The following is a 21,822-nucleotide window of genomic DNA, read 5'->3' as shown; positions in this document are numbered from 1 at the left end:
CCATGGCCACACCGAGTTTTTGCCTCAGTGACTGTCAAGGCTACTTTGTCTGGTCCCTCACCTAGGACTTGTTTGCCATGGGCCCTCCACCACAACATCACCAACATCTGCATGTTCTTCTCTGTCCAGTGTGCATGCATGCATGTGTGTGTGTGTGTGTGTGTAAACAGGCTTGGGCGCCAGCAGCATCGCCGTTTGTCTTCGCTGCGTCCAGTCTGGAGGTGCGGGAGCGAGAGGAGCGCTCGGCACATGGCCAAGGGAGGAGAGTGCACCACCTGAATGATGACGTTGGGGAGAGAGAGAGAGAGAGAGAAGGAAGGAGGGAGGGACTCGTCTCTCCTTCACTCCTCATTCAGTTTGATCGTCAGAGCAGCCAAGCCGCTGGTAAGTTCTTCTTCATGTTCTTCTTTTCGGGTTCTTTTAAGGAGGGCAAAGTGACGTCATAATTTATCACCATCAACTTGTTAGCACGAGAAAGACAATTCAGTACATTAGTCGATCACTATTGTGATATTTTTTTTTCCACTCCAGCCTTCCTCTAATACTGTATGATATTTTTGCGCACTAGTAGAACCACTCCATCTTACGAGTAGCATTTTCTTCCCATTGCTCCCTTCCACGGCTGCGACTACTGGATGGAATTTGTGCACCCCTGGTAGAATAATAGGGTGCACGAGTAGAATAACTACATCGTCTTACTCGTAATGTTTTGTCCACTACTGAGTTTCACTAATACTACTACTCACTGCTGTACAACATTGCAACACAGAACGACTAAGGCATACCAGCAGAGCAACTATGTCATCTTACTCGTCCCATTTTGCCAACTAGTGTATAGTATGACATATTTGCACACTAGTAGAATGACTGTTTTACTAGTGCCACTTTTGACACTACTGCCATCCACTTCTGTATGACATTTTTGCATTTTAGTAGAACAACTAGAGTGCACTAGTAAACAACTACAGTATGTCTTCCTACTAGTGACATTTTGAGCACTATTGTGTATCATTTCAAATTGTACAGGACATATATCATTTCAGCACACTCGTACAATGATTGGGGTGCACTTGTAAAACAATTGTCTTCTTAATAGTAACATTTTTTTCTTCTATTGTACGACATTACCCTGCACTAGTAGAACCACTGTCTTACTACTAGTAAAGGTTTTTTTCCCGCCACTGTACTTCTGTGCACTAGTAGAATGACTAGCACTAGTACTATATAGTAGTATCACTTAGCTGTGATCTTTTTTGCTGCTACTGTTTGAACTTTCTGTACACGAGTAAAATAACTCTCCCACTTGTGATGTTTTTTTTTCACGACTGTATGACATTTCTGCTCACTAGTAGAACAACTACGGTGCACTAGTTAAGCGACTAGGGTGTGGTGTTTAATGATGAAATGATTATTGAAATCAAGTGTTTGTCTTCTAGTGTGAAGGACTTGTCTCAGAGCCAAGAACCTGATTTCTAGTACACGTCCGTGTCTGAGGATGAGGTGGCGCTCGCCCAGAGGCTCCGGCACGGCACACGTGCTCGGTCCCGCGCTCAAGACATCTGCAAGGATCTCCCGGGTGTGAGTCTACTCCGGGGAAGTTGCAGGGGGGGCAGCATGAAGCCCCTCCTGACGTTACTGCCGCTCCTGTTCCTGCTCGGCCCGGACGTGCGCTGCCTCCCCGCCAACAAGCGGCTCCCCAAAGGCGGCGCGGGCCCCCCGGGAGCCAGGACCTCCGCCAAGCCAAGGTGGGCGAGCGGGAGCACGGCCGTACCAGCGTCGGGCGCGGTCACGCAGCTGCGGGCCCCCGCCCTCCAACACGACACGTGCCTGGGCTACTACGACGTAAGCGGCCAGTTCGACAAAGAGTTCGGCTGTAACAACACGGACCACCGCTTCTGCTGCGGGAGCTGCTTCCTGCGCTTCTGCTGCGCCGACCGGGGAAAGCGCCTGGAGCAGACGATCTGCACCAACTACAACACGCCCGACTGGATCAAGACGCAGCCGCCCTCGCCGGCGCCCACCGGGGACGCCTACGACCCCGAGCTGGACCGCACCAACACCACCGTGTACATCAGCTGCGGCGTGGTGGCGCTGGTGGTCGCTGTCGGGATCTCCGCCAAGGTGGCCTACGACAAGGCCACTAAGACCCCCCAGGAGATGAACGTGCACAGGTGGGCGAGCGCGCATGCGCGGGGACGTTTAAGTGCAGGCAGCAATCGGGAGATTTTTCCACGAATCGTCACTCATAAAACGGAAACGTGACCATACACAAATTTGATCAAGTTTTAGCGATACATTTCCCAAGTGATAACGACACATCTTGTCATCAATACAAGTGAGAATAGAAAAGATACAATCAAACAAAAAGTCCAATAAAATTCAGAGACAGAATATGAAAATTAACAACATACTATTAAACTGTCTCATGACAACATCTGGATCAGTTCCAGCATCGTCAGATTGCAAACCACAATTTCGATATTCCCAATCATCCACACACTTTAAGACACAAACATGATGAAAATGAGGGTGGCAAAATGCAATGAGGCCTACATTTATTGCGATCACACATTTTGTGTGTGCGTGTGCATGTCCAGAGGCATGGAGAACGCAAAATGTCACCGATGGGGTTGCTGCTGCTGATGTTTGTATAATGACAGCATGTTGAGTCCCTGAGGCTTTTCTTCACGACCACAAACATAAAAAAGCATACAAGACTCAATGACGACGTCATCTCAGGAAGACACACAAACACTTCGGACAACACAACACGAAACACACACACACACACACACACACCCCAAAACAGATTTGTAATCAATGTGATTTTTTTTTTTTTTTTGCAATTAAGAACACCAAAGACGACTTTTGCTGTGTTTCATTGTGGTTGGCAAACAAAGTCGTTTCAATCACATTTTGGTTGATTGTTACAGTGAAGAACCCGACTTAGTTTGGCTTTGTTTCATTCCAGTAAAGAAAACTAAAGAAAACGGCTTATTCAAGTTTTGTTTCATTGTTTCCGTGAAGTTAATTAGTTTCAATGAAGATTACTTGCTTTTGTTTCTTTGTTGTCAGGGAACCAAATAACATTATTAACAATATTTTGTCCTGCAGAAAATGACTTTGTCATGTTTTACTTGATTGTTCTGACAAAGAAAACAACAATCATACTTAGTTTCATCTTTGTTGGGGAAGAAAAGGAAAAAGTGATGTTTTTTGTGCTACAGAACATGACTTTGGGTTGTTAGTTTGATTGTTGTAGTGGAGAAAAAAAACATTTTAGATAAGGTTAAGATAAGATTAGGGGTGTAACAAAGAAACAGAATTATTTTTTTTTATTTAAAATATGCAAAGACATCGAATTGTTTCACTTTGCAACATATCGAGATACTTATTGAATGGTATAATATTGTGTGTGTGTGTGTGTATATATATATATATATATATATATATATATATACATACATATTTGTTTTTAGAAGGAAATGGCACATTTACAGAGACAAACAGCCATTATGTTGGTTGCATTCTGTTCCACCAGCAACCTATGGGGTATATGCCACGGAAGAGGTGGGACTGCTTTTTGCACACAGTTTGTTTCCGGTTCGGTTTGCGACGTGTGGGTTGCGTCAAAAATACTTGTACTTCCGACTTTGTGCCCCTGGGTTGCGCGTTCGCAACCCGGACCGGAAATAAACTGATGTGCAAAATCACATCCCGCCTCTTCCGTGGCATATACCCCATTAGTAGTTTCAAGCTGAAGAAAGTATGATTACTGACTTAATTATATTTAGTTTCATTGTTTTGGACAAGAAAACAACTTAGGTATGTTTTCTTTTTTGTGGTTGTTTTCTTAGTTAGTGTTTTGGAATTAAAAAAAACATAAAACAACATCTTAGTCATATGCCGACTCATGCCCAGCCACCAATTTGAGCAGCAAACACAGACACCTGATATCCCTCACATGATGCATCATGATAAATGACTCGCTAATTCAAGTTCATCTGAGTCACTCGCTGTGACCAATCGTCAAAGACACAGTCACACACACACACACTTACGCTATGTGTACATACGTATTGGGACACAGACAGAAAGTCACTGAAACACCTTCCACTGTACCAGGAAGACTCATCAGTTTTTCACCCATTTTTATCTTAAGCCAAAATGATATCCATCCATCCATCCAGCCATCCATCCATCCATCTTCTACCGCTTATCCGGGGTTGGGTTGCAAGGGCAGCAGCTTTTGCATTGAAGCCCAGACTTCCCCTCTCCCCAGCCACTTCATCTAGCTCGTCGGGCTGTATCCTAAGGCATTCTCAGGCCAGCCGAAAGATATTGTCTCTCCAGCGTTTCCTGGGTCGTCCCCGGGGCCACCTGCCGGTGGGACATGCCCGAAACACCTCTCCTGGGAGGCGTCCAGGAGGCATCCGAACCAGAGAGCCGACCCACCTCAGCTGGCTCCTCTCAACATGGAGGAGCAGCAGCTCGACTCTGAGTCCCTCTCGGATGACCGAGCTTCTCATCCTATCTTTATGGGAGAGCCCAGACACCCTGCGGAGGAAACTCATTTCGGCCGCTTGTGTCCGGGATCTTGTTCTTTTGGTCACGACCCACAACTCCCATAGGTGAGAGTAGGAACATAGATCGACCGGTAAATAGAGAGCTTCGCCTTTTGTCTCAGTTCCTTCTTCACCACGTCGGACCAATACGGAGTCTACATCACTGCAGACACTGCACCGATCCACCTGTCGATCTCCCGCTCCCTCATACCGTCACTCGTGAACAAGACCCCAAGATCCTTGAACTCCTCCACCTGGGGCAGGATCTCATCCCCGACCCAGAGACGGCACTCTACCCTTTTCCGACTGAGGACCATGGTCTCGGATTTGGAGGTGTTGATCTTCATCCCAACCTCTTCACACTCGGCTGTGAACCACTCCAGTGAGAGTTGGAGATCACTGCTTGATGAAGCCAACAGCACCACATTATCTGCAAAAAGCTGGGCTGCAATGCTGAGGCTACCAAACTGGACCCCCTCAACGCCTCGGCTGCACCTAGATATTCTGTTCATGAAAGTTATGAACAGAATTGCTGACAAAGGGCAGCCTTGGCGGATTCTCACGCTCACTGGAAATGAATCCGACTTACTGCCGGCAATGTGGCCCAAACTCTGACATTGGTCAAACAGAGACCGAACAGCCCATATTAAGGGGGTTTAGTACACCATACTCCCGAAGCACCCCCCACAGGACTCCCTGAGGGACACGGTCCAAGTCCACAAAACACATGTAGACTAGTTGTGCGAACTCCCATGCACCCTCGAGGACCCTGCCGAGGGTATAGAACTGGTCCACTGTTCCACAGCCGGGACGAAAACCACACTGCTCCTCCTGAATCCAAGATTCGACTTCCCGACGGACCCTCCTCTCCAGCACCCCTGAATAGACCTTACCAAGGAAGCTGAGGATCTGAGGATTGTGATCCCTCTATAGTTGGAACACACCCTCTGGTCCCCTTTCTTAAAATATGGAACCACCACCCCGGACTGCCAATCCAAAGACACTGTCCCCGATGTCCACGCGATGTTGTAGAGATGTGTCAACCGTGACAGCCCCACAACATCCAGAGCTTTTAGGATCTCCGGCCAGAACTCATCCACCTCAGAGTCCTCAGACTCTGCTTCCTCAAAAGAAAACGTGCCGGTGGAATTGAGGAGGTCTTCGAAGTATTCTCCCCACCGGCTCACGACGTCCCCAATTGAGGTCAGCAACGCCCTGTCTCCATTACACACAGTGCTTCCCCCTCCTGAGACACTAGATGGTAGACCAGAATTTCCTCGAAGCCGTCCGGAAGTCGTTTTCCATGGCCTTGCAGAACTCCTTGCCCGGTTTTTACATCAGTGACCACCTAAGCCACGTTCTGCTTGGCCAGCCGGTACCTGTCAGCTGCCTCCGGAGTCTCACCGGCCAAAAAGGCTCGATAGGACTCCTTCTTCAGCTTGACGGCATCCCTTAACCGCGGGTGTCCACCAGCGGCTTCGGGTGTTGCCAACACGGCAGGCATCGGCCTCCTTACAGCTACAGCTCCGATCGCCCGCGTCAACAATGGAGCCGTTGAATATGGTCCACTTGGACCTCAGTGTCCCCCGCCTCCCCAGGGACAAGGGAGAAGCTCTGCCGGAAGTGGGTGTTGAAACTCTGACAGAGGATTCTGCCAGTCGCTCCCAGCAAACCCTCACAATATGTTTTGAGTCTGCCAGGTCGAACCGCCATCTTCCCCTGCCATCGGAGCCAACACACCACCAGGTGGTGATCAGGGTTTCTCTCTTTTAAAATGTGAATTAATTTTGTTTTTCCTCCTACACATAACACCCCATCATCCATCCATTTTCTTGACCGCTTTTCCTCACTAGGGTCACATAGGTGCTGGAGCCTATCCCAGCTGGCTACGGGTACGCCCTGAACTGGGTGCCAGCCAATTCAGGACATCTCATCATGACAAGTGAAAAGTTTTTTTGTGTTTGTTTTTAAAATTTTGAGATTTATTTCCATATTTATTAAAAACAAACCAGAAACATCTGTGAATACTTTTTGGTTCCATTTTCACAGTTAGTGACAACGTCCTTATTCACAAAATGGGTTTAATATGAGTTCTTGGTTTGTCAAGGAATTGACAACATTAACACAAAAAGATTTGCTTCCTCATTGTGGAGTGTTGTGGGCAGAATTTGTAGGAGAAAATGAATTTAATCCATATTTGTTTTTTTAGTAAATACAAAAAAATCACCATCTGGTGTTGTTTGTAGAATTTCATAGAAATGCTGTACACAGTGACGATGACATACATGAAGGAGAAAAGAAGCTCTTTTTGCGATTTTTGCAAATTCATTAAAAATTAAAATAAAGAAATCACATTGGATCCATGTTGTAAATAAATACTGTGCATCAAGAAAGAATTCCCATCGCTTCACTTTCAAATATGTTTAGATTTTGAAGGAAAAGCCCCTAAATCCATATCCAAAAAGTCGACTTTGCTGCTAGCAGCTGCTACCAAAGCAAATGAGTCAAATTTCTTTAATTGTGTTCCGTCCTCTCAGTGAGTGATTGTGTGAGTGAGCGAGTGAGCAGCTGAGCAGAATGTTGAGGCGCTGGCAGACCTTTTGCTTTGTGTGACCTTCAACGCACGACTAAACCGCTGAATTCTCTCATTATTGATCAGCTTTTTGTATCCAGCAGAGAGAGAGATGCATTGCCTGCCTGGCTGAGTGCATGCTGTGTATGTGTGTGCGTGTGTGCGCGTGTGCATGTGCCTTCTCATGTTGCACTCACGTCACGGGCCAGACGGGCCCAATTTGGCCAAAATAGAAGCAGGAGAACAAGATGTGATCACATGTCTTTTGGCCAATTGATTAGGTACACCATATATTGACATTCAATGCAAAAAGAAAATGGCTGTTGGGAATCCTTCGCTATCCGCTATCTAGTGTGCTCAATGTATCTCACATTGCATCTCATACCCAATAGTCAGTAGAAAAGCAACATATCCCGTAATGCATTGTGCAAAAATCGTTTCATGGCCCTTTAATTTTATCAACTGAAATGCAAGCATTTCCCAGCGCCAACCAATGTCTTGGTCAAGTACGTTTTTCAACGGGCAGGCATGGAAGAAGGTCTCTCCCAGCTTGTCTGTAAAATTCTGCTTTGTAAGCCACTGCAATGACCAACAAATGTTGCTAGATGGCGGCATTACATCACTTCGGCTTTGAGGTCAGCACAACTTTTAAAGAATGGAGGGTGAATCTTAGATTGTCAGGTCGATTATGAGTGAGAGAAATGCTAACATGTTGGAAGTTGAGCAAATTTAGGTACAGTGTACGGTGTGTACCGTAATCGCTGGACTATAAGGCGCACCTGATTATAAGCCAAATAAGGCACAACTGATTATAAGCCGCACCCACTACATTTCTAAAGGAAAAAGCATCTTGTCCATACATAAGCCGCACCTGACTGACTATAAGCCGCATGTGCCCACATTGAAAATGAGATATTTACAAAGAAAGACGGTACTATGTAAGTGAGGACCAGTGACCACTTTCATTATTGTAAGCAGAAACTCTCGCTTACCCACTTTCAACTCGCAGAATGCAGGCAAGTCATTCTTCCCGAACAGGCAAAATTAAATCACCATGTAGCAACAAACTAGAAAGCAGTACCAAAACCAATACAACAACTAGACCACTAACTAGCAGAATAATTATCACAGAACTTGCATTTTAAACACCCTTTCAATCGCCAGTGCCACAAAGCATGCTGGGAGTGCCTCCAAGTTCCCAGCAATGCTACACATGGAAGCATGCCATTAGCAATATGCTAAAAAATACGCTAGCACATGCTAGCGCTAGTTTTTAAAAAGGCAGAGAGCAATAACAATGTACTCACGTTGCTTTTGATCAATCACACATCCCTTAAAGTCCTCGTCTTCTGTATCCAAAACAAACTGGACAAGTTCTCCATCAAACACACCAGGCTCTGTCTCATTATCAGTCAGTCTCGTTTGACGTGCGCTCCTCGGAAATCATGCCAGCTTTGGCGTTTGCCCAAGCATTCACGATCCATTGATAAATTGTGGTGTAAGTCTCACGGTACTGCCTCCCAGTCTCCCAGTCCCGGTCATCCAGACCAATTTGAACACCTTGTTGACACCGATGACCAGTGGCTGAAGAAAGTTTCTTCCACGTTGAATCTCACGGGAATGGCGGCCCCCTCTCTCTCTCTCTCTCTCTCTCTCTCCCTCCCCACGCTCGCTGTTCGCGTCATCTTCGCATATTAGTATCAATCAAACAATTAACTTTAAGTTGGCTCGTTAAGCTCTAAAACAAGCAAGAAAGAAAAAAAACAAACAAAGAGGACACATGCTCACTGAACATGCACGCTTTAACTTAATGGCAGAAGTTCCCCCCTTCTTATCATGTATCCTTCCGCCGATGGCCTCATTCACAGTACAAAATAGATCCCCAAAGATATCAATGTGAAAATAAATCAATTTGTCGATGGGAAATGCTCCCACACAGAAAGAGAAAAAGATCAAATATTCTCTCGCTTCCAGTGTTAATTTAATAAATTTTATGACTACAAATGCTTGTTACGGTTCAGGATGAAAAATTCATATATTAGCCGCATCATTGTATAAGCCGCAGGGTTGAAAGCGTGAGAGAGAAAAAGTCACGGTTTATAGTCCGGCAATTACGGTATATGTGATTTATATGTACGGCTAGATGTAGATCGAGTAGGTCATAGAAATTGTTTTGCGAGGAAAGGTGGAGTGACTGACATGTTGAAAAGCTACCGACGTTCAACTTAAGAAATTTGGCAAGTAAGCGTTGCTCACAGCATGTTTTATAGTTGTAGATCTGTAAATAATTACTACATATGCTAACAGTTAGCCTAGCCTAGCTTGATTTCTTCTCTGACTGCGATCGCTTTAATAGTGATGTGCTTTGGTTGTGATCTCCAGTACACCACACACTAAAAAAAGGAGTAAGCACACACATGAACAGTTTTTGTATTTGGCTTTCAAGGAACATCAGAGCAGACTTGTGGTGTTCCTCAGGGCTCCCTTGTTTGCCCATTGGATTTCACATTTATCCACTGAATGATGCATGGATTTACATATAGACCATCAAATGATCCCAACACACAATATAGTGATGCAAACCTTTCACCAATCTCTCGCCTCACTCAACATTGCACCCAAGTGGGGGGCGGCGAATCAGGTTGTCCGTGTTGGCGACAGCGTACTGAGCTACAGTGTTCTCCTCCTGGAAGGGAAACGCTATTAATACTCACAGAGGCTCCCAAAGTCACACACGCTCGTGGAAAAGTGGAGTACGCATTGGCTTTAGGTCCTCATTGACACACTTTCACAAAACATGCTGGTAATGACTTACACTTCATCAGCTTGCAGGACTTTCTACCTGGAGCATCAAGTTTACACTGAAGCACAGTGTTTCACTGTTTTTATTAAGAAAGGCACATGTTTTACATGAGAACAATGCAGTGGCCAGTCCATGTATTTGCTACGTGGGCCTTCAGCGAGGACTTAGCAAATCTACTTCTTGATACCAGCACTATCACGTCACAATTAGAGTGGTAGTTTGAACCTTTTAAGCAACGGATGTTTGAGCAAAAACTGTGCATCAACACATGTTGACGGAGAATACTCACTCACAGACATCTATTCTTTATCATCTGCAAAGAACAACTAATATTACTGCATAATTAGATAAACATCGATGCATTACTTGAAGTAAATTAACAATACTTTTAGGACCATTTAAGTTAAACTGGATCATTTAGCAACAGTTGAAGGTGCTAACCATGGCCGCTTAATTTCAGAGCGCTGGCGGACATCTTGAGGCAGCAGGGCCCCGTTCCCATTTCCCAATACGAGCACGACAACATGGACACCATGATGGATGGGTCACCCAAAGATGACACGCCCGTTCGGACTGCCAAGAACAACTACACGCCCGTGCACGCCAAGTCCAACCATGGTAACTCGACCGTTTGTCTGTCTGTTGGTTTGTCTGTCAGTTAGTTGCCTACTTGTACGCTTTCTGTCATCACTAGTGGGACAAGTGAGACAAAAGAGCATATAAAAAAAAACCTACTAAATTGACAAAGTTGTCACAGCTAGGCTACAAGTCCAACTTTGGATTGCGCTCATCGTGAACCCTGAAACTGGGATGCAAATGGTCTTTTTCCTCTTTACCTAAAACTACTTTTCCGTCAGCGCTCCGGGGATCAGCACTCGCCTGCTCACTAAGTGCCCCACTAGTGCGTCCCAGATACGACGGTGTCAACTCCCTGGAACGTGACACTTTGATAACCACGTGCCAGCTAAAAGGCTAACGCGCTAACGTCATCGCTCGATGACTTTGTTTTTGTAAGTGAAAACAACACTTGGGTGACTCAGCAAAGAAAGTCATCTCTCCACGGGTGTTTTTTTTTTGTAAACAAAATAATAGCCGCATTACCATTTTAACTGTTAAAAAATAAATAAATACATTGATTGATTGCGCTGGGGAAAATAGATCATTTTGTCACTTTTTAATTTATTCAACAAACCAAGTCACCAAGTTGGTTTGACTGACTTGTGATTTCAGAAATGTGTCTTCTCAATTTTTCCAATAAAGTGGTACCTTGACATATGATTCCATGAGCACAGTCATCTGCTGCAGTTTCTAAAAAAATAAAAATAAATAAATAATAAAAAATAAAAAAAAGTGATGTGTTCTCAGTAAGAAAAATAGCACAAAAGATTTTTTTTTAACAGATTTTGCTTCACTTCAGTGGACATTTTGCTGCTCCTTCTGGTGTGCGCACTTTGGCCACCTGAGGGCAGTCTAGACCAGCATGTCAGAACGACCACAAGTCTCGGATAACATCACAAAAAGTGGCTACATTTGTTTGCTCATCATCTGTTTGAGAAACATTCACTAGAACAGTTGGAAACGTTGACTAGTGGGCAACCTTGATTTGCTCTCACTTCATCACAACTCCCTAACTCCGCCCCAAGTTGTCATGGTAACAAAAATGTGGCGAAGTGCACAACCTTGCCGCATCGCAACGCCCTAGCGCCACCCACCCGTCGTCATGGAAACAAAAGCCAGACTCAAAAATACTCGCAAAACCGAGCGATTTCAAGCCAAGTGTGACAAGGGGATGAATTAAGTTACGTTTCCATTCTTGATCCTTTGTGGATTTGTGACCCAGGAATGTCAAAGATTTTAATAACACACCTGAGAATTCGTTTTAAATTGCAAAGAAATTGGCATAATATATCTCCTTTAACCTTTCTGGCCCAGCTGAACCTTTGTGAAAGAAGACTGAATATGAATTAAATGTTTGAAGGAAAAGCCTTGGCTGATTAGCATAAATCCTTCTCTCTGGCCTCGCTCAACCACAGTCACGCTCATATACTTGTGTGTGTGTTGTATTGATTAGTGCTGACTTGGTAGAAGTCAAGTGCGTTTTTTGGGGGTGTAATTGGCGTGCGCCCCCACACAGCATGTCTTTGATTGTCCGGCCACTCGGCTTCTCAATGGCGAAAAGGTGGAAGGCGTCCAAAGTGACTCATTTCCTTCATTAAAAAGCACAAAAAGTAAGAAGCCTCCTCCACACTGTGATCGCTCCTGTTGTGCAGGTGTACTTAATGAAGTGATGGCATCATCATGTTGCTATGGTTACCAACTCATGTGTGCATGTGTTTGTGTGTGTGTGTTTAAGCAGGGCATTATGGGATGGAGACCATTCACAGTGGAGGCGCAGACATGCTCATCTCATCAGGCTTTGTCACACTCGGACGAGGACACCTCAAAGGTAACAATGTACTTTTTTTTTCCTGAAAATTACTGAAAATACTCAAACTTTGTCACTCAAACTTTGGTGTACATTAAAAAAAAAAGCTTGGCAAATTAACCTCATCCATCTGTTTAGGATACTCACTTCTGATTAGGGCTCATTTGGGAAAATTTCATAGTAGGAGTTGGTTAAAATATTGTACTGTACAAACCTTGAAAATGGCCTGAAATGGCCGCTTGCTTCAAACAAAGATGGCTGACTACCTGTTCAGTTTCAGGCAGGTTTCCTTGAGACTTTTTGCTGAGTCCTGTTAAGATCGACATGTCCACTCAATTAGGTTTTAATCAGTAAAACTTCTCGGAGGGACTCATTTTCTAACTTTTCAAGGGGGTGCCAGTGATAGAATTTGCCAAAGTGAAAAGCCAAAATGGCTTTCAGGTCAATATTAGTCATGGGTCCTTGAGGCTTTTTTTTTTTTTCATCCTGTCAAATTCATGTCAATCAGTAAAACTGTTGCTGTGGCTTCCCCCGTAAATTTACACAGTGCTGCTGAATGAATTTGCCCAAAATGTCCCCTTCTAACCAAAATTGCTGACTTCGTTTTCAATTTCACCCATGGCCCCTTGAGACTTTTTGGTGCATCTGGTTATGATAGGATATGTCCAACCATTTTCGTGTCAATCAGTGAAACGAGGGGGCTTTTTTTTTTGTTTTGTTTTTTAATGTCAAACCTCATAAAGTTGATTCCAATTCTGATTGCAATTGTGGCTTGAAGTGGCATCTTGCGTGTGACAAAGTGACACTTCCTCAGCGGCTAGTGCGAATGCATCACGGCGGGCGCCATTGTTCTCCGGCCTGATTCATCAGCTTCTCATCCACACTTCTTCTTTTTCATCTTGTGTTTGTTGTTACAGCGCAGCACTCCATCGACGAGTCGGCGCAGATGTCCTGGCAGAACGAGCTGGACCTCCCCGTCTCGTACGGTACGTCCAAGAATTGTTCCCTCAATGTTCCCCCACTGTGCTGGGGCACCTTCAATTGTGCATGTATTTCAAACAATCACAGCTTTGCCTCTGGTCCGCTTAGACTAATGCTCGCTAACAATGCAAAACACCATAGATGGGCTAGTCAAGCTAGCATTGAGGTTATGGTGTTGTAGCCCTTTTTAGCAGCGGATATGTGAACATAAACGGTAAAGTGACAATCCACTATATATAATATAATATAACAATCCACACAGGCATGTATTCTTTATCCTCTCTGAAGAATGGCTAATATTACTGCATTTAACCGAGCTGTGACTGTGTTAAATTGGCCCCCAGGTGGCCAAAGTGCTCACCCAGAAGGAGAGGCACAATGTCCATTGAAGTGAAAGAAAAAGTGGTAAAATCTGTTTTAGTCTTCAAATTCTATTTAATTATGTTTTCACTGTATGTTTGTGTTTCTTATTAAAAACATTTTGGGTGGGACGTCCTAAACAGATTGATGACATTTCCATTTATTTCAATGGGGAAAGTAAGTCATTGTACTACTGTGCTGCGGGTGTTCTTATTCTCATATTGTGTGGTTGAGTCCACTTGGATTGTCTTGTGCTTGGCTTCCCATTTAAAAGTCCAATTAACTTCTGATATTGTACGCAACATAATAGAGTTGTGACTTCATACATATTTTTCTCCATCCACTTAATTATCCTGATCAAATGAAGTTGTTTGAAAAATACTTTTAAAATTAACACACAAAAGAGTGACCTCATAGCCCAAAACATGTTCTGCCTAATAAACAATAACAATTATATTCCATCAATAAGCGGCACTGCACCATTACTTTGCCTCAACTAACAAATGAAATTAGCATTTGGAAAGGCCACACACGCACACATGCACGCACGCACACACGCACACAAACACACATAAATATATATGAAAATGTCAAAGCCGCTGCATAGTGAGCGTAAATCATGTGACATTTTAAAACAATTAAATCACGTTTAATAAATCAAGTTGATGTTTGGAGTAACTACAATTGTGTTGGCTTATTGTGCTGTTCCGCTAGTGGTTCTCCTTCTGGATTTATTCAGGCCCATTCCAACATTTGGATGCATGTTCATCTTAAGCCAGTTTGTGACAAACAAGCGAGAAAGTGTACAGTTTGCATGTTGACGTTATTTATTTATTTATTTATTTTTGCTTAAACACTTCAAACTATAAAACAACAAAAACAAGACTGCGAAAGGTATTTTGATGTCAAAATGAAAATAAATGTACACCTATACAACTAAGAAACGCAGTGTGAGTGATGCTGACTCATCAAATGGCTCAAGTTGAACTTCTTGAACTGCATCAAATGATCACGCACATGTTCAAATTTCCGATACCCTGTTCATGTGTGAGGCTCTTAAACATTTTTCCCCATCATAATCAATACGAGAGCAGAGATTCGCTGCCTCAAACTTTCTTTATCTCAAATCCAAAACGATGCAATGCTACTGGCATCCATTTGTCATTACAATTATGGAGAAGTTTGGAGTTTTGCGCCAATTTATTGAAAAACATTCTTGACAAATATATTCGCTGTTGACAGTAAATGGTTGGATTTGAGTTGATGAATTTGAAGTCATTGCCTACATCAAATTATGAATTGCAAAATGTGTTTACAGCCTGTCTGACATTCATAAATGAGTGAATGAATTGAATTACTCCTTGTACTACTCCTTAGTCTATGTTTCAGAGGAAAGGGAAAATGTATTTTTGTTATTCTTACACTACTTGCTTTTAGGGGGAAAACATCTACTATCAGTAGTTTTTTGTAATAACCATGCTCATTCTTCAAATGTTTTACTCTGGATGGAGATTCACACATGACTGGTCAAAGATCAACAGGAGCATGTTAAAATAGCAGTTCTTGGTTTTGTTGTGCATTGTGGGCTAGCGCATGCTTCCATGTCCAAATATGGTCAGCTTCCGTGTGCTTCCTGCTGAAGGACGTTTTCGCAAGATGCTCCTGAGGGGATTGCTACCCACCACCTTAAACTCTTTTTTTTTTTTTCCTTCTTGCTCGCCCTCTTCCTCATCCACTTGCTATGACCTTGCTGCAGTTTTCCCGCCTCACTGGAATCACACGTGTGTTGTGTGTTGCTTTGTGTCCATGTGGCATCATCACCACAGCCATCCGATCATCACTTTGAAGTTTATTTGTGATTGGCTCTGCAATGTAACTCCCACAATAGAGGTAAAGCGGTGGTACGAGTAGTAGTGGGAGTGTAGCTGGTTGCAGTAGTAGTGGTGACGGTAGAAGTTCAGTCGTAGCAATGTTTTTAGTAGTAGTTGCAGTAGTGGAAGCAATAGTAGTAGTAGTAGTAGTGGTGGAAGTAGTAGTTTCCCACACCACAGAGTTTGTAGATCATATATATTGAACTGATTCAATATTTACGTTTGTCTGCCAGACACCATTTTCTGATCAAGTCATGGTTTGAAGAAAACCACTAAGACAAGCCACATCACAGGATAATAACTCATAATCATATTTGGACACATCCCGTAATCAGGATCATAACTAGCTGAATTGGATCACATTTTTGTCGGTGTGTTTTGTGTGATGTTGCAGTGGAAGCAGATTAGACTCGCATGCAAATCATAATGTAAAACATGTTGCCGTGGAGACACCATATGAGCCTCCGCATAACATGTATGTGCATTCATCTCATGTATGTTAGGCTGGGTAAAGTGCGAAATGGACTGCTCACCATTGCTGTACAACGTGTACATGGACTGAATGTCACGTTTGACACGTTTGAATCTTGTTAGCGTCTGCATTAGCATCACATCAATATCCATGATGAGAGACACCAACACAAGGACATGTCCTGTATGTATACAACTACACACTGTCACACAATGGCAACAACTACACCTTTTGTGTACTCTGTTGTTCTACTCATGTGCAATACAGTTTTTCACATTCGTCAACATATATTTCTCAATACAATAACGGTTTTCTCAATACTGCACACACAAAATGCTAAACCCGACACGCCCTTTGCAAGAAGACTCTTGCTATCAAATATCTACGTTGTGTTCACAAAATGGAACTCATATTTTCATTTGCGACACACAGTCGTATTTTCCAATGACACATAGCATTCATTGAGAACACACAACTAAGCTTTTGCTGCACACTACAAAGCATTTACAGCACATTGTAGTTCAAAATTGAAAATACTATTGTAAAATGGAACACACCATATAAATGACATTGATTTTGGAAAATAAGATATTTATCCATTTGTAAAAATGCCTCAGTGTTGTTATGTTATGAGGTTGGATACCAAAAGCGCAGACACAAATAAGAGTTTTAACACTTTAGTCGCATAACATCAAAAGGCATGGAACTTAACTTGACTTGACTATAAACAACGAGAAGGTATCGAGGAAGAGATAAGCAGGTGGCCAGCTGGACAGAGAAATAATCCGGCAAAACACACACTTCTCAGAAGGCTTATATAGACAGAGAATCGATCTGATTGATTGTGGCTAGACATGTGGGTAACAGCACTTACATGGAATTATCTGATTGGCTGTTGACCAGATAAAGAGATTAAAGATTCCTGACGTCACATAGCTCCTGACATCGCATAGTTTAAGACTAGTTGAAACTAGATGCCGGTTACATCAGTTCAAAACAGACACTTGACCTCACGGTCATGACCTAAACATAACACTTGCATGACCCAAACTTAACCCTGCCATGAGCCATGAGAAGTGTCGCCTCCTTTTTTCATAAAACAAACTTAAAACAGCGCACAAATATGCAGCCAAAAATGTTTTATTTTTGCACATGACTGAGGAATAATCATAATCAAGTGACGATTTGGGTAGAGCGATTGGTACATGAAGTTATGGTTGTGCAAATTGTGCCAAAGTTGAGATTTCTGTGTGTTAACAATCGTGAAAAACTGTAATACACAATTGCTCCTTTTGGGATGTAAAGGCAAAAGTATTTAGAGACCAATGGGAAGTGAAGATGGTAAATGGTACTTCCTTTATGAAGCACTTTTTCACTTAAAAGGCCCTCAAAGCGCTTTACAAGATGGCGCAAAAGTATTGGGACATCTTGGGGAACTGTGGTATTTGGACAAATGTGGGGAAACCTACAAGATGTGGGGGGAGGGGGCAAATTTGGGGAATGATGTTGAGACACCTGGAAGAATCAACAATGTGCCAATTTGGACAAAAAGAATCGGGACATCAGCAGGAAGTGAAAATGTGGAGTTGTACAACGTTTTTGAGGCACCTTATAGAAATTTGGCATTTGGACAAAAATACCGGGACACTTTTAGGACACAAAGGAAAATGCCAGTTTTAGAGAACACTGACAGAAAGGGAAACTATAATTTAGACAAATGTATGAAACACCTCCAGAAAGTGATGAAAATGTTTCGGGACACCTGCCAGAAGTAAACAAAACAACTCAATTGTGCATCAAAGTCTCCCCCACGAAATTGCAGCCATAAAAGAGGCGGAAAGAAATGCCGGACCAGGGGTGTGAAGTTTGATTTGTCACAGCAGACGGCGGAGCTGATGTCATTATCTGAAGAGCCGACTTCAGGGTGAAAGGCAAAGGCCAATAAATGCATCATCTTCTGTTCTGTCTTTGATGCACCAATTTTGCACAAAGGGGCTATTGTCAGTGGGTGTATGGCTGCAATCAGACTCCTCAAACACACACACACACACGCACACACAGGATGTGCACACAAAGGATGCTGATGATTGCGTCCGAAGTTAAAGTCACCAGCAGGTTGGCGTCATTAGTCATGTTTGCTGTGAATGAAGGAAGGCGATGCCCACTCACTTCCTGTGACCCTTCATCCCACACAAACGCACATAGAGACACACACAGCGCCATGTTTCATTCATCACAGCAGAACTACAAGGAATATGACTGCATACTGTACACACATTTTTTTCAATCATATATTTTTAATGAGCAATGAAAAAACATGAGGAATGGCGTCGACAGTGGAATGCAATGGAATCGTTATTGGCCAAGCCCGCATTATTTTCGCAATTTATCAGTCTGTCTCATGCATATATTAAATTCAGTAGCAATCTGTCAAAATTGTAAGAACAAGTTTGTATTTGAAATAACCCTTGGAAATAGTCCAAATTAAACAATCTGCTTTAAAACATAATGGCAGACTTCCTGTTTCCTACGACAGCGTATTAGGGCCACACATAAATATTTAATTTTAATTTTTTTAGAGGGTGGGGGCAATATTCTGAGAAAAAAAAACACAAATTTGGCACTTCATAAAATCACAAATTTGCCACATTATAAAGTGGCAAATTTCCGGAAAAAAAAAAAAAAAAGTGTAAATTTGCGAGTTTATAAAGTGGAAAATTTGCAAGTTTATAAAGTGGCAGATTTGCGTAAAAAAACAAAAACAAAAACAAAACAAAAAAAACCTCAGAAACTTGCAAGAAATACAGTGGCAGAAATACAGTGGCAAATTTGCCACTTTTTAAAGTCACAAATTTGCAGTTTTTCCTTGGAATATTTATATAATATTTTATTTATATATATATATATATATATATATATATATATATATATATATATATATATATATATATATATATATATATATATATATATATATATATATATATATATATATATATATATAGGGCGGCACGGTAGTCGAGTGGTTAGCACGTCCGCTTCCCAGTTCTGAGGTCTCCGGTTCGAGTCCAGGCTCGGACCTTCCTGGGTGGAGTTTGCATGTTCTCCCCGTGCCCGCGTGGGTCTTCTCCGGGTACTCCGGTCTCCTCCCACATTCCAAAGACATGCATGGCAGGTTAATCGGGCGCTCCGAATTGTCCCAAGGTGTGCGTGTGAGTGTGGATGGTTGTTCGTCTCTGTGTGCCCTGCGATTGGTTGGCAACCAGTCCAGGGTGTCCCCCGCCTACTGCCCAGAGCCAGCTGAGATAGGCGCCAGCAGCCCCCGCGACCCTTGTGAGGAATAAGCGGTCAAGAAAATGGATGGATATATATATGTGGCCCTAATGCAACATCGTAGTTTCCTTTAAGTGACATGAGTTCTTTTTTGTTTTTTTCTTTCGTTTTTTTTTAGCTGCTCAAGTCAAAGTGGTTTCAGGGGTGGAATCTTCAAAATAATTCAAAGCTCCGTTCTGAACAAACAAATGGAACCTAAATGTCCACATCCAGGCAAAATAGTAGACTCGGGCATGGCTTTTTGAGACTTTTTTTGTGGGTCTACTTATGATCCAAAATGTCATGTTGCTAAGTCAAATTGGCTCCGGGGTCTGAATTTTGCACAAATTTCTTTCGTGCTGGGCTTCATGTCGGCTCGTTCTGTCCAGAAGGACACAACAACAACAACAAATGCACAGTGAATAACTACAACAACACAGACACAAGCTGCACCAATAAATCAGTGCTGGTGCCACTGACTGTGAAATTAATTGAAGTTGTGATCTGGGGGCTTTAGAGTATCGTCAACATCATCATCGTCAGCCCGAGGAGACCAGCAAGATGAGCCCATGACGACAACAACAACAACAAAAATAACAGCACTGATCGCATTTGCGCTTATTTTGGCGCAGCTTCAGTGGACGTGAAGAAACTCGGCGCTTACGGGGGATTTTTTTTCATTAATTGTTAGTTAGCAGGATTATGCCAATTAATTTTGGGGCTGTTGTTATTTACATTCTGCTTGCTTTGCATTGCGTGGAAAGTAAAGCTGCATTTCAGCGCCAGAATTGCAAAATGTGATTTTCTTTCTTTTTTTTCTTTTTTTTTTGGTAAGTGTTTGTCTCCCATGCAGTGAAGCTCTATTTGAGCCTGTGGTGTCCCTGAAGCACACAATCTGTGCTGGCCCACATGAGGACGCTTTTCTTTCCTTTTACTTTCCCACTGTTGCTTCCTTTTTGGGTCACACTGCAGCAGCAACATCGACAGCAGCATGAGTCCTACTTCAACCGTACTTGTGTTAATGTCATTAGTGTACCATTCTGCTGGAGCCTGTACAGTAGTCCCTTGTTTATCGTGGGGCTTATATTCCCGATAGATGACGATCTGCAATGTAGCATCCCTATATTTATTTTATTATTTATATATAGTATTTTAAAGAGGAAATCAACCTGAAACATTTCTTGACAATAATGTGTCATATGTAACCTCAGTAGTCGAAACATGTCATTCTGATTAATATTACATTTGTAGAATATGAATTGTGAAGCAAAATCCAGCCATTTTTATCTATCTCAGGGGGCGGCCATTTTACTCAGGGCTCAGGCAACAACCAATCACAGATCACCTGTTTTCTGAAACTGAGCTGTGATTGTTACTGTTGTTGAGACCTGAACAACTGTGATGTCATTTTCACTCAACAGCAAGTGGGAAAATAGCCGCCTTATGATGTATTTTGCTGCTTCACTCATATTCCACCAACACAATATTCACCAGAAAACCATATTTCGATAAGTGGGGCTGCATATTATTGTTAAGAATTTATTTTTAGGTTGACTTCTCCTTGAAGCAGTATACCAATAAAGAATACGGATGTGAGGTGCTGGTATTATATTTGTCCACTTGGTGTCCCATTCTACAGTGTAGTATCTGTGACTGTGAGTTGTCTGTGAGCTCAGATTAATGTCTGGCTTTTAACTGGCTAACCTGGTAGCAGGTTTGCAGGTTGAGTACCTGTGGACAAGTGTCAGTTTGTTGATTTTCTTACCATTAGTGGCGGGATTCCAGTTCATTCTAACTAGCAGTGGCAAAGGCTATATGAAATGAGCTAAGTTAGCTAACTATGTCTACGTTAGCGTTGACGTGCAGTTGTGTAAGTTAGGTCTGATTTACTGTAGACACATTGCACTTAAACTTTTTTTTTAATGTGAAATGATCCTGGACATTGGCCATTACGATTGTGTGTATGTATCACATAAATATATATTTATTGAAACAATAACGTGGTAGTGCCAATTCTTGCTTGTTGTCATTTTCATGTCGGATGTTTTTTACCTTGTCGGTGATCTGGGATTTCGTTGTACCTTGTCACCAGTCTCACTTTGCTTTCCTCACCAATCGAGTATGTCTATTTACGTTGCACAGGATTCTTTTTCCATTTTTAAGTGACTTCTTGTGCCAACATTACAGTGCCCCTTCAGGTCTGGCATATATACTGCAGTGTAGTGTGGACACTTTTCTTGAAAGAATTCGGTATGTATGGTAAACTTCTAAAAAGGGAACAAGAAATTGATCTGCTCTGTTTCCATGTGGGCATTGTCTACGTCAAAAGACATTCGAAAAAAGAAGAAAGAAGAGGGAAGCACACACGCGTAGTGTGAATGGGGCTCCAGTTGTAGTGTAGTTACACAAGCACATAGTGCGAAGCAGTCATATATGTAAACAAGCAGCAGGAAGTCAAGAT

At 42.7% G+C, this 21,822-nt stretch overlaps 1 protein-coding gene across 4 annotated transcripts in view; it reads left to right on the top strand.

Moving 5' to 3' along the window:
* Positions 1-238: 238 nt before the first annotated feature.
* The window catches only part of shisa6a (shisa family member 6a), a 36,879-nt gene continuing 15,295 nt past the window's right edge, over positions 239-21,822 (top strand). For 2 of the 4 annotated variants that reach the window (XM_077531056.1, XM_077531054.1), the window contains exons 1-5: positions 239-384; positions 1,437-2,171; positions 10,401-10,558; positions 12,297-12,386; positions 13,283-13,351. In XM_077531056.1, coding sequence (XP_077387182.1) covers positions 1,615-2,171; positions 10,401-10,558; positions 12,297-12,386; positions 13,283-13,351 — 874 coding nt within the window. In that variant the 5' untranslated portion in view covers positions 239-384; positions 1,437-1,614. Of the gene's footprint in view, positions 385-1,436; positions 2,172-10,400; positions 10,559-12,293; positions 12,387-13,282; positions 13,352-21,822 lie in introns of all 4 variants that reach the window. The other 2 variants (XM_077531055.1, XM_077531053.1) reach the window with 1 other exon arrangement.

The sequence above is a fragment of the Festucalex cinctus genome, chromosome 1, assembly GCF_051991245.1.
Source record: "Festucalex cinctus isolate MCC-2025b chromosome 1, RoL_Fcin_1.0, whole genome shotgun sequence".
NCBI lineage: Eukaryota > Metazoa > Chordata > Actinopteri > Syngnathiformes > Syngnathidae > Festucalex > Festucalex cinctus.
Note: the sequence above shows the minus strand (reverse complement) of the source record. Positions and strands in the feature narration are given on the sequence as shown.